We start from the raw sequence: 14114 nt of genomic DNA, 5'->3' as shown, positions 1-14114 counted from the left end.
TGGTCGGAACAATAAATAGCTGGCTTTAATTTACTACATGAAAATATTGAATTATTTCAGACATTCTTCATACCAAAAATAAATACAAATTTATCGTGCTGAATGTGAACTTATCTGAAGATGTTCAAAATGTTATCTGGTTATATGCTTGAGTAAGAAAACTAATTCAGTGATTGGTCCTTGCCTGGGGTTGTCTAAATACGTCCCAGATCAGTTTTGCGGCACAGCAACATGTCATAAATCAGCTCTGAAACTGACGCTTAAGATTTGGTCCAACATTTCATTTAAAGTGAGACTCCGATAGTTGATAACTAACCTTTAAGCACAGCTTTGAGCCTAGAATTGTTTTACACTTAAGTCCATTCTTTAGATCATTCTTAAGAGTATTTCTGAGTTTGATAAATACCGACCCGGATTACTAATCCTACTAAATTGGCACTCATAATTGATCAGCAATCCAAACTAAGTGGTTATCTAAAGAATAAAAACATTTCAGATCTGTCTGGGCTCACAGTCAAAGTTTTCTATGAGTTCAATTCTGACTCACTGGGACAGACTTCATTTGGCCCCAATCATTTTGTTCAAGAACTGAAGATATAACAACTGTAAGGTATAACTGGAGCAACAGAGAAACATTTGACTGCTCTACAGGATCAGACAAAGAGGATCAGTTGGAATGCAGACACCTGCCACATAAGCATGAGGTTTTCACACTCACCTGCTGAACACTATAGAACTACGGTACCTCTTTGCACCAATCCTGTCAAAAGGACTGTAAGTGTTTGTAGAAAAACAAACTGGTGCATTAGTGCACATATTTTTAGGTTTTTCTTGAGAAATGGGAGCTAAGGCACATCTCTGTAACAGCAGCTGCAGTGAACATCCAGTGGTTTGAGTTCCTCAGACTAGGCAGAGTCGGCTCGAAGTGGCACTTAGGTGCTGGACGTCCACATGTGCATCTGTTTGGCTATCTGCAGCACGAAGACAATGTCTGGCCTCTGGACTGGGTCTGAGTTGATGCACATGCTGACCAGGTCACGCAGCTGGGAATAAGGTAGGATTCATTATCTTTTGTTGTTAACAACAAATAACTAATTGTAAGTTTCACACAAGAATAAATTCCGGTTTCATTTCTAAGGACATAATAAACAACTAATATAATCTTTAGATAAACTGATTTATCCAAATTTTAATCTGGTCACTGAAATAAGTAACAAACTCTTTTTCATTCTAAACTCTAAAATGACAAACAGCTGTCTTGACATAAAAATTAGAAACAATGCTGCGGTTACAGTCTTGGCTTAGACAACCTGTAGGAAAAGACACTGAACGTAAAAACAGTTCTGCAGCTAAGTGGTGATTGGTAAGAATTGGTTCAGAGGAGGGATTCAGTCGTGGCCCTGCAGGATGCCAAATGCCCCTTTTAGACCTTGCACTAACATCCAATCACATCCAGGACAGTGCCTAAGACAGGTGGGGACGCATTACTCTCAGACAACCTTCAGACCAGTATTTACATTATTTTATTTCATGAGTTTACCAGTATGAATGCTGTTAGTTCAGGAAATTAGTTGCCTCAAGCAGCAGCAGTTCTAACAACTGATCAGCTGTCTGAGAAAATAGTATAAATATTGGATTTTATTTAGTTAAGTTTCAAAACTGTTGTGTTGCAATCCTTCTCAGTGAATAGATGTCCTGTCAGAATTTTATTAGGGAATGGATTACAGGACATGGCGCAGATGAGTGAGTAGTTTGTTTTTTGAACTGATGGTCCCTGTGTTGGTAGCATAATTTATCTTCACAGGGCTATCCACACAATGAAGGTGTACACACAGTGCCAGTCTTATAATACATCCCAAATCCTGTGTGTGCAGACAGGATTTGGGATGTGTCATGGATAAACTGATTTATCCAGTAGCAGGATTTGGCAAGCCCCTCTAGCCAAGACCTACTGCAGTAGGGCAGTTTGCAGTCAAGTGCAAAGTGACGGGGATGAGGATCAGCTCCTCTAAGTCCGGGGCCATGGTTCTCGACCCTAAAAGGGTGGCTTGCCCTCTCCTGGTCGGAGGAGAGCTCCTAGTGGAGGAGTTTAGGAATCTCAGGGTCTTGTTCACAAGTAAGTGGAGAATGGAGCAGGAGATCGACAGCCAGATCGGTGCAGCTGCAGTAATGTCGACGCTGTGCCAGATCTTTGTGGTGAAGAGACTGAGCCGAAAGACAAAAGCTCTCTGTTTACCAGTTGGTTTTTGTTCCTACTCTCACCTGTGGTCATGAAGTTTGAGTCGTGACCAAAGGAATGACACAACCGGATACAAGCGGCTGAAATGAGCTTCCTCCGCAGAGTAGCCAGGCACTCCTTTAGAGATAGGGTAAGGAGCTCGGAGTAGAGCCGCTGCTCCTCCATATCAAGAGGAGTTAGTTGAGGTTGCTCGGGCATCATGTGGGGATCTGTACTTTAGACAGCATTTGTGCTCAGCAGCGGAATATGTCAATTCTGTGACATATAAATCCCTTTTAGTGAGCATTATGTTGCACAGAGCAAATCAAATAACATTAATACACCTACTAAAATAACCATGAAAACAAAAAGGAAGACCAACTGACTATTAGACAAAGCAGTTTGCTGTCAAGTTTACCTTCTTGGAATACTGGTCAGGTGGGAGAGGAGGATAGGTGCACTGCTCAATCTTTTGACAGAGGGACAGGAGGTTCATCTTGTCCCCATAAAATGGACTCTGCAGTGCAGCCATCTGGAGAACGAGGGAGAGAGTGAGTTCATGAGGGAAAATCCTGCAAGAAAAGCAAGTACGTGTTTTCATAGTGAGTAGGACTACCTGCAGCCTTTTTATTGTTCTCTTAGTGCCATGGAAGATGTTTATGAGATATGAGAGGAACTTAACTGAATGTTCTTTCATGACTCTTCATTTGAAGACTATTGCCTGTGACAATTTTGCACTGAGGTTACAGTTAAGTTTTCTAAAGAAGGGACAAGAAGAAAAACCCATTGAATGCTGTGACAGTGAACACTATCAAGTGGTCCAAACTGGCATAGCTTATTGATGGATTTTGGCAAATAACATGAGACATTGTTCATGGAATATCAATGAATAAACAATGGCTCAGCATTCCAATAAAATCTAAGGAAGTATGAATGAAAACAGTGAGCACCACCAACATGAGGGAAAAGCAGGACAGGAAGTACAGGTCCTTCTCAAAATATTAGCATATTGTGATAAAGTTCATTATTTTCCATAATGTAATGATGAAAATTTAACATTCATATATTTTAGATTCATTGCACACTAACTGAAATATTTCAGGTCTTTTATTGTCTTAATACGGATGATTTTGGCATACAGCTCATGAAAACCCAAAATTCCTACCTCTCAAAATTAGCATATTTCATCCGACCAATAAAAGAAAAGTGTTTTTAATACAAAAAACGTCAACCTTCAAATAATCATGTACAGTTATGCACTCAATACTTGGTCGGGAATCCTTTGGCAGAAATGACTGCTTCAATGCGGCGTGGCATGGAGGCAATCAGCCTGTGGCACTGCTGAGATCTTATGGAGGCCCAGGATGCTTCGATAGCGGCCTTTAGCTCATCCAGAGTGTTGGGTCTTGAGTCTCTCAACGTTCTCTTCACAATATCCCACAGATTCTCTATGGGGTTCAGGTCAGGAGAGTTGGCAGGCCAATTGAGCCCAGTGATACCATGGTCAGTAAACCATTTACCAGTGGTTTTGGCACTGTGAGCAGGTGCCAGGTCATGCTGAAAAATGAAATCTTCAACTCCAAAAAGCTTTTCAGCAGATGGAAGCATGAAGTGCTCCAAAATCTCCTGATAGCTAGCTGCATTGACCCTGCCCTTGATAAAACACAGTAGACCAACACCAGCAGCTGACAAGGCACCCCAGACCATCACTGACTGTGGGTACTTGACACTGGACTTCTGGCATTTTGGCATTTCCTTCTCCCCAGTCTTCCTCCAGACTCTGGCACCTTGATTTCTGAATGACATGCAGAATTTGCTTTCATCCGAAAAAAGTACTTTGGACCACTGAGCAACAGTCCAGTGCTGCTTCTCTGTAGCCCAGGTCAGGCGCTTCTGCCGCTGTTTCTGGTTCAAAAGTGGCTTGACCTGGGGAATGCGGCACCTGTAGCCCATTTCCTGCACACGCCTGTGCACGGTGGCTCTGGATGTTTCTACTCCAGACTCAGTCCACTGCTTCCGCAGGTCCCCCAAGGTCTGGAATCGGCCCTTCTCCACAATCTTCCTCAGAGTCCGGTCACCTCTTCTCGTTGTGCAGCGTTTTCTGCCACACATTTTCCTTCCCACAGACTTCCCACTGAGGTGCCTTGATACAGCACTCTGGGAACAGCCTATTTGTTCAGAAATGTCTTTCTGTGTCTTACCCTCTTGCTTGAGGGTGTCAATAGTGGCCTTCTGGACAGCAGTCAGGTCGGCAGTCTTACCCATGATTGGGGTTTTGAGTGATGAACCAGGCTGGGAGTTTTAAAGGCCTCAGGAATCTTTTGCAGGTGTTTAGAGTTAACTCGTTGATTCAGATGATTAGGTTCATAGCTCGTTTAGAGACCCTTTTAATGATATGCTAATTTTGTGAGATAGGAATTTTGGGTTTTCATGAGCTGTATGCCAAAATGATCCGTATTAAGACAATAAAAGACCTGAAATATTTCAGTTAGTGTGTAATGAATCTAAAATATATGAATGTTAAATTTTCATCATTACATTATGGAAAATAATGAACTTTATCACAATATGCTAATATTTTGAGAAGTACCTGTATATCTGGTCCATTTTGTCCTGTGCTTTCTTGGGGAAAATAATCTGCACATAATATCTTACTATTGGGGTCACTACATGTCAAAGATGTTTTTACACTGAGTCTGCTCATTAAGTGAACTTGTCTTTCACCATTTTTCACTTGAACACAGCAGCTCAGTCCAAACAGATGGTTTCCACAGTCATTGTTCGCAGAGGACCCATTTCTACAGGTGAAAAACCAATACTGTGGAATACATGGGACTGGGCCTGAGGCAGTGTCTGTGTGTAAGACATCCAGTGATATTAGATGATTCGTTATTTGATCTTCCAGACATTTATAAAGTATAGGACGAAAAATCCCAATGGCTTCAATCATGGCATCACCATGATGCATCACTTTGATCACATTTTCCTGAACCACTTTAAGTTTGGAAGATACAGAGGCATCATTTTTTTGATGTATAAAAATCTGACTAATAAATACATCCAAATAAAGAGCAGAAAAGAAGACTTCCAGTAGATCTGTTGGATTTGGCAGATTAATTTGTTTCCAATGACTGTCTTGTTCCCTCTGTAAGCTTCATACAGCAGAAACAATGATACCTAAAATTAGTGGACTTTTAAAACTGAAAGGCACCAAACACAGGTCTTATTTTGCTGTGTTCAAAGTTTTTTCGTAAGAAAACTCTTAATTTAGCAATAAAATATTTTATTTAAGTGGATACGTTTCTCCATAGAACCCATATTCAGTTCAAACTCTGCATTATAAATGGTATGTTTAAGTAAAAATAACAAGAATCATTTTGTTACTTTTCAGGGCTCCGTCAAAGCTTCCTCTCATTCTTAAAAAAAAAAAAAAGAAAAAGTAAAAAAAACAACCACCACGAGGAAAAGGTGCACTGTTAACATTTATTAATTAATGCAGGCCATTTTCTTGTCTGGCCAACAAGACAGATAATTGTCATTTTCAGGTAGCAATCCCCAAATAATGTGGTTCTAGCCTCTATGTGTTGCTGGATAAACTGCTACTTTCAATCACCCATCAAATATTTATACCTGCTTATTCTGGCTTGGTCATGGGGAGGCTGGGGCCTATTTGGAGTGGTCACCGGGTGAAAGGTTGGGTAAACACCCTGGATGTCTGCCAGTCTATCACAGAACATATATTTCAATCAGCTGTAACTTAGTGAGTAACTACTTCCTACTAGCAGAAGGTCTCTGCAGTTAAATAAGGGAATTTCTCTTCTTTAGAAGCTGTGTGAGGTGAAAAAGATCTGCAAACATGAGGCAATCAACTCTGAAATAATCTCCATTACCACATCTACTGTATAGAGGCATAGAAGGCATTACTACCTGCTCAATCCAACTTACTTGTAAAAAAAAGTTTTTCTGCCCAATGACATCAGCATCTTTCTTATTTATGGTCAAAACAAAAATGACAGAAAGAAACATTTCCATAATTAAATAAATATAACTGGTGTGGAATATCAGTAATTGGCTGCTGATGAACACTTGACAGTCCAGAACAACACCATGCATACTCTTCAGTAAAGTCAATTGTGTATATATGTACATTTAAAAAGATTTTCTTTATTTCCACTATGTCCCTATTTTTCCAGGATTTTTTGTTTCCTTTTGTTTCTCCTAAAAGAACAACATGAAGCATCAAGTATAGGAGCTGCTCAAAAAACATAGACTATCGTGAATATGTTGTCTGAACTGTCAAGTTGCAGTAGCAGAAACAGCACTAAGGTTCATCAAAGCTGTCCAACAGAACCAAAATAACACTTCAAACCTCAACAAACATAAGCGACATTGGGAGGAAGAATAGGCTAAAATTATGGCCTAAACATGGTTCCACCAGCTGCATGGGGTGGACTTAGCTTTTAAACATACTTCTGTATATTAGCTTCTATTTTCTTCGTTAAATAAATAGAATCTGCATGCATAGTACACTCCTTGGCCAAAAAAAAGTCGCCACCAAAACAAAAGGTCACACACTAATATTTCATTGGACCACCTTTAGCTTTGATTACGGCACGCATTCGCTGTGGCATTGTTTCGATAAGCTTCTGCAATGTCAGAAGATTTATTTGTTGCATACATTGTTCATTAATTCAGGGAAGAAAAAAATCCATTGATGGAATAACCTGGTCATTCAGTATATTCAGATAGTCAGTTGACCTCATTCTTTGAACACATACTGTTACTGAACCCAGACCTGACCACCTGCAGCAACCCCAGATCATAGCACCGCCCCCACAGACTTGTACAGTAGGGACTAGGCATGATGGGTGCATCACTTCACCTGCCTCTCTTCTTACCCTGATGCACCCATCACTCTGGAACAGGGTAAACCTTTCGACAAGGTTGTTTAAGAAATAAGAAGCAACTCATTGCACCAGTTGGAGTTAAATAACTTGTTGCCAGCTGAAACATAATTGCCCATGCAGTAATTATCCAATGGGAGGTTCGTACCTATTTGCTTAGTTAAATACAGGTGGAGACTTTTTTTTGGCCAGGCAGTGTATAATTGAGGTAACATACTCATTTTGATGTTTCTTAAGCACTTGCTGATACATAATACTTTGGAAATAAAAGAGGAAATCTCTCATAGAATGTTCAGCGTCCTGCCAAGCATGAGTGTGAGAGATGAACGACCAAAGTGAATAAAATACCATTATTTTTGTTTTAACTTTGAATTATTATGGTAATTTGTTGTTTTGGTGTGCAGCACATTGGCCAACGTCAGTTGTTTTTTATATGTGCTGTATAAATACATTTGATTTGATTTGATTTGTAATAATGTTCCCAGGCTGCAGGATCTTCATGGTCTGGTCAGTGAATGGGAGCTCACCTCATACAGAAGACACCCCAGGGACCAGATATCTGACTTAAAATTATATCCATTCTCATGGATCCTTTCTGGTGACATGTAGTAAGGGGTCCCCACTGTAATGGTTATAATAAACGAAAGTTAGGATTTGAAAATAGCATAATCTGTAGCAATGAGAGATAAGTTAGGTTCTAGAAGATAAATATTCCTAAATGATCAGGAAATCAAGACTTCAGAAAACTGCCTAGAACCTACATGTAATACTTGTTATTATTATTTATTTTTATTCCACTAATTTTAAACAGTAGCTTCAGTAAAATATATACACCATGCATTTGTGTACAACAGGTATTATAATCTATGTTGTCTGTGTGTGTGTTACCTAAAGAATGTGCTGCTGTGGTTTTAGAGCTGAAGAACCGTCCTAATCCAAGATCCCCCAGCTTTACCTCCCCTGTGGCTGTTATGAACACATTGGCTGGCTTGATATCTGTTTACACACGTTACATCAGACCTCTAACATAATTCAGCATATATACATTAAATGTAGCAGCACAATAAAATTTAAGATATCAGTAGATCCATCTAGATGGATACAGCCATGATGTGCACATACTGAAAATGTAGCCTGGAGAATAAATGAATAAACAGTTGTTTACCACGGTGCATAACTCTGCGTGAATGCATGTGCTCCAGGGCACTGCACAGCTGCACAAAATATTTCCAGATTGTCCTTTCTGGTATCAGTCGCCGGTTTTTCTTGAAGTACTGCACCGATATAAAACAAAGATAGAGTACGAATTTATTTACATATATTTAACTATAAATATTCATGAAGCTAAATTTTTTCTAGTCTTAGTGGTGTGCATAGACACAGGAGAGAACCAAAGGAAGCTGCTTTTTACACGAGGAACTTGAACTGAGAGAAGTTCATTACAGCAACAAACAAAGCTCTTTACAAAATAAAATTGCTGCTGTAAAGTCAATGTTTTCGCTGCTTTATGTAGAACAAAATGACCAGGAATTACATGCGAGGACAGGAAATTGTAATGCAACTGCTGTGAATAGGTCATGTGGTCAGCCTATTACACACACATCTATATATTCCAGTCTTCGTTGTGCCACATCTTATTTTCTCTCTAATGGTTGTTTTATTATTTACACTTAGAAAGGTTCTAGTAGTCAATGTAATGTATGAATAAAATCTGGATTTTATTAAAGTAGAGCATTACGGTTATGACCGTAACTAAAACTTTAGCTCTAAATAGTCATGACTTAGTCTACACTTCAAGTTTTGTTTTCTTGCAACAATATTGGAAATGCATATGAAGGAGAGCAATGTTGTAGTGATTTCAGCGCTAGCAGACGATAGCAGAAGTGGTAAATTATGAAGCTGAAATAGTTTTAGTCTAAATGAACTGATGTTAGAAGGAGTTCTTGTGAAGGCTGAACTCGCACAACACCTACCAGTCAACAATAATAACCAAGTTTTATTCAGTTAAAAAAATGTAAAAGGTAAATAATTCCATGGCAAATATATACATGCAACAAAAACTTTATTTGTGGATTAATCTTTCTTACTTTCTGTAAAAACAAATAAAATGACCTTGTGTATGTGGCATCTGACCTTTATCATCTGGGACAGATCTCCAGCATCTGCCAGCTCCAGAACAATGTTCAGCTCATTATCTTGAATAAAGGAGTCCAGATACTTGATTACATTAGGGTGATTCAGTTGCTGCAACACACAAACAGGAAGCACATGCTTCAGCAGGAATAATTTAAAGTAGCATTTTTATCTTTAGTTAATATTTACCTCCAATCCGATGTGACACCTTTAGCTTCTCTTTTCTTCCCCATGTCCACTCAGACCCTCAGTTCTAATTCCAGCTTAGAATGAATGTTTTTGACAGTGGGGCACACCACTTAGGCATGAAGCAAACTGATTATTTTTTAAACAGAGAAGTCTCTGCTCTCTCCTTTGTTTCTTCTATACTTCAGAATTTAGATGATGAAATAATTCTCTCATTATTTTACAGCTCCGCTTATTCCCAATAATTACTGGTATACGTTTACATAAATATTCTGTTGTTCAATACTGATTCATTTAATCATTAAAATCTAAGACAGATATGTAAATATATCTGAAATTGTTGAAGGAGTTTCCGATTATGCCTCTTTCTCTTTTTAAAGATGAGAGCCTAGTTATGTCACCAACGACCTAATTTTACGTGTTCATCTGTGCCTTTATCATTCACCAACATTATCTAAAAATTGCCTGATGGACTATCCTATACCTAAAAGCAGAAATGAAGCATTTGCAAAGTAACAATAAGTTAAATTTGCAGCAAATTAGCTATTTAGCTTTAGAACTGATAGCTGTGATGTACACCCCCCTCTCTTCAACAGCAGCTTTTTCTGAAACTGGTAGTACTCAACAATCTTCACAAATAGCAAGCTCAATAAATATTTCATTTGAGAGTGTAAGGAGTAAATAGCTCACTAAAATTTCAACCACAAGCAGCTGAAACTAATCCATCTTAAATCTCCCTGCATGTTAGCCATCCTGCTTCATCCTACAATCTGGATCTCTTCTCATTTTTATCCTCTTCTCTTTTTTGCAGGTTCCATCTGGGATGTCCTAAGTGGGCTTGGAAAAAGCCATTTCCTGAAGACCGCACCCCCAAGCCGAGTCTCCGTCGCCCAGGCCTTCCGGCAGTCTCCCCAGATGAGCTAATCCCTACTTCCAGTTCATCCATTCCCTGGACCCCTTCCTTCAGTGAACCTTTAATCTTAATCTCGTGGTCCTTGTTGGTGAATCATGTAAATTCTCCACGATGTATTTGCTACATTAAACCCTGGGCTTCATTGACCCTCTGTTTTTCTTTTTTGTCTTGTTTTCCTATTATTTTTATTTTTTAAAGCCATCACAACCTCTTTAACAAAGAAATCAGTTTGTAGAGAACTGGCTTGGGGGTGGGGTAGAAGGAATGAGAGTAAACTAGGACTTTAAATTGCACAACTGTACTTAAAAATGAAAACCACCTTTAGAAGCTATAGAAGCACCTTTAGAGCTATAGAAGCTCAGTGTGATCAGCTCCAAATGTTTCATTGTGATCAGTGTACTCACACAAACTTTCCATTTGTATTATGAAATTGTATCTGATTTAAGCGATTTGCAGGAATATCTGCACTGCACCCAAGTTGCAACGAGACTATATTGACTACACACGACCCAGGGGACGCACAGGGCCTGGGATAGTATGACAATCGCTGCAGATAGGACAACAAAGGCACATCCATATTTTATAAAACTCTGTTGAAGGTTGCTTGTTCTAATTCAAACTGTCTAGCAGAGATGGGAACTCGAGTTTGGGACTCGTACTCAAGTCACACATACAGTGACTTCAGACTCGACTGAGACTCGCGATTTGAGAATTGTGAACTATTTTTTGTTGTTGTTGCTTTTGTGTTTTGTGTGACAATATCTTCTCTGTCTGATCGCCTGACTGCTGTGTGTCATTATTTTCCTTATTCGGGTGCATGTGCAAACTATCACAATCATGGCTGCACCAGTGAGCACACGTGTTTCTGTTCCACCATTTGTAATAACGTTTGGATATAAAAACTTCATACATTGGGCAAATAGAAGAGCAGCAAACTGCAGCATCTGTGGCATAAAAATAAAGGATGCTGGGTCCACCGCATCCAATTTCATTTGCCACCTGAAAACCCACCCGGAAACGTTACCCACTAATGTTAGTATCTATGCTACAAACGATCTTGGTGCCACAGGGGTGCAAATATTAGTTCGTTACTGGTTGTTACTGCAGGGCTATTTATGTCAGAGTTATTGTTCATTGAAATTCTGTTTTAATTTTCATTTTATAATTATTTATTTGGTTTTTATTTATATTTTTAGAAAAAGGCAGGATTTCGTTTTTTCTTTTCAAAGATAGCAGATGTTCACTGCTGAAACAAACGAAGATTTTATCCACACATGTCAGTTTTGTAAGAAAACAAACTTATTTGTAAAACGTGTGTGTGCTTGTTTTAAATTGTATTTTGCTTTATTTACCAATTTAACCTAATGATCATAACTGAGATATCACAATGCAACTTTCTATGTAAACCATACAACAGAAGTGTCATGCCAGACCATTACAACTGTAAAGTGATTTGCATTTTGACTACTGTGTCACTCAAATACTTAAGACCTGACTTGGACTTGAGATCAAAGACTTGAGACTTGACTTGCAAAATATTACTTGTGAACATCTTTGTTGTCTAGTGACAGATTCAACATACTGTTTGCTTATTGCCTTTTGTAAATAGGGATTGTGTTTGTAGGGAATATCATTTTAGTCACAAATCCATGAGTTTATCACTTGGGAAATTTTTATGCAGTATTTTCTCAGTTTACCCACTGAAAACATTAGCATTGAGGGCTTTACCTTTAGAAGATCAATCTCCTTGATGCAGTCCTGACGAGCCTTCACATCCATAATGTCAAAAATCTGTGAAGTTGGTAAAGTTGTAATGGTTTTATCTTACAGAGATATAACAGCAGTCCAGTTGATAAAAAATGAAAAATATGATGAAAGGAACTCCCAATGTGGGTGTCTATAAATTAATTCAAATAACATGTTTTGTCCTTGTTTATTAAGAGAGCACCATAAAGTGTTCAGTTTAATACAGATATTAGCCTACTGGCAGTGGTTGTCAGTGAACAAATAGAAATTGACCCAAAAGTGCATTAGTGTAACAGCATTTCTGGAACTTTTCTGAAGAACTATTAGAGCACTATACCTGGACTTTCTTGAGTGCAACCAGCTGTTCATCCAGCATGTATGTGGCTTTAAAGACCTCGCTGAACTGACCTCGACCAATCTTCTTTTCAATGCGGAGGTTTGCCATACTGCAGCAATACTCAAGGCTTGATACATTTCTCTGTTCAAGGAAAAGGTTAGTGGAAAACTAGCAGCATAAGATATTCAGCAGTAAGAACAAGCAGCTGTGGCAGTTTGAGATCGATCGGTAGAGGTCAGGTCCCACACGCCCAGACTGTCAGAATAGGAATGGTTTAGAGGTTTCAGGAATAGTAACAGGAACACAACTAAGAGTTCAGCTTGGTCTCTCAATCCAGCAGAGCATTTCTTGTGGTTTCTATACCTGGCAAGGTTTGGGTTGTTTTAGTGAAATTAACAATGGTGGCCATAATAATATGGCTAATGCAATTAGAATGAACAGGATAACAGTGGATAGAAGAGCAGTTTATTAAAGCAAAATGTGTCATGTCAGAGAATTTAAGTGCACCCTTCCATCAAACATTTTGACAGGTGGGCGGGACTTCCGGTGAGGGCGGGACTTCCGGTGGGGGGCATATGGGCGCCATGTGGTTGCCATGTGGGCAGGGGGGGTGTGTCCAAGGGGCGTAACAGTGGATGTTGATTGGTTGTCGTCATTAGGGGCGATACCTTAAATGAGTCAATTAAAACACAGGGGTGTGTTTAAGGGTGTTACGGGGAAGGCCTTAAATGAGCCAATTAAAACACACAGGGGTGTGTTTAAGGGTGTTATTAATAATCTGTATGTTTTTTTCAGGCGTTAATACATCTAAAAAACAAAACAACAAAAAAAGACATGCATCCTTTTATATTTTTAAAGGTATAATCAACTTAATGTTGACCTATCACATGAAATCCTAATAAAGGAACTGTGTAACCTGACAGAATTGTAAGTTAATTTTTGCTTTACAGCAGGACCTATTTGTTGAATATATGAGCCAGTCTAAATCCGTTCAAAATAGAAAAGACCTAAAAAAGTAAATAAAAAAAATTGTGCTTCACTACATCGATGGAACGAGAAAAACCTTCAGCTTCTGCGTCAACATACTGGAAAAGCAGCTGAAAATAGGTAAGACGAATATCAGATTAACAGAAAAAAAAAAAGAACATCAGTATACTGTTTCCAAGTTACAAATTGACTAGCAATGATGTGTTTGTTTTTGAATCATGAGAGACTCCATTTTAGGAAAAAAGGAATGATAATTTAAGTTACCTGTAGCTTTTCTAAAAAACATTTTTACTTTTTCATCTTAGAGTTACAGGGGGTTACAACTGTTAGGGGCGATGTCAGGAAAGGGGCAGTTACGTCTGTTTCTTAGATAACATATCACCTTTGAACTCAAGAAGGGTTTTGGTCTTAAAAACATAGGCAGCTGAAATAGGTAAGACGAATATCAGATTAACAGAAAAAAAAAGAACATCAGTATACTGTTTCCAAGTTACAAATTGACTAGCAATGATGTGTTTGTTTTTTGAATCATGAGAGACTCCATTTTAGGAAAAAGGAATGATAATTTTAGTTACCTGTAGCTTTTCTAAAAACATTTTACTTTTTCATCTTAGAGTTACAGGGTTACAGTTATTCTATATCCCAACTGTTAGGGGCGATGTCAGGAAGGGGCAGTTACGTCTGTTTCTT

General features: G+C 38.7%; 1 protein-coding gene across 1 annotated transcript in view; it reads right to left on the bottom strand.

The window, feature by feature from the left end:
* nek6 (NIMA-related kinase 6) overlaps positions 1-14114 on the bottom strand; it is a 29548-nt gene continuing 15434 nt past the window's right edge. Inside the window, exons 3-10 of the mRNA XM_047372021.1 lie at positions 12438-12578; positions 12083-12145; positions 9256-9366; positions 8288-8396; positions 8011-8118; positions 7650-7744; positions 2637-2750; positions 1-1043 (exon numbers count right to left, since the gene is read on the bottom strand). Of these exons, the coding sequence (XP_047227977.1) occupies positions 933-1043; positions 2637-2750; positions 7650-7744; positions 8011-8118; positions 8288-8396; positions 9256-9366; positions 12083-12145; positions 12438-12578 (852 nt within the window). The 3' untranslated portion in view covers positions 1-932. The remainder of the gene's footprint in view (positions 1044-2636; positions 2751-7649; positions 7745-8010; positions 8119-8287; positions 8397-9255; positions 9367-12082; positions 12146-12437; positions 12579-14114) is intronic.

Source organism: Girardinichthys multiradiatus, chromosome 8 (genome assembly GCF_021462225.1).
Source record: "Girardinichthys multiradiatus isolate DD_20200921_A chromosome 8, DD_fGirMul_XY1, whole genome shotgun sequence".
Taxonomy (NCBI): domain Eukaryota; kingdom Metazoa; phylum Chordata; class Actinopteri; order Cyprinodontiformes; family Goodeidae; genus Girardinichthys; species Girardinichthys multiradiatus.
The sequence above is the reverse complement of the archived record's forward strand: the minus strand, read 5'-3'. Positions and strand labels throughout refer to the sequence as shown.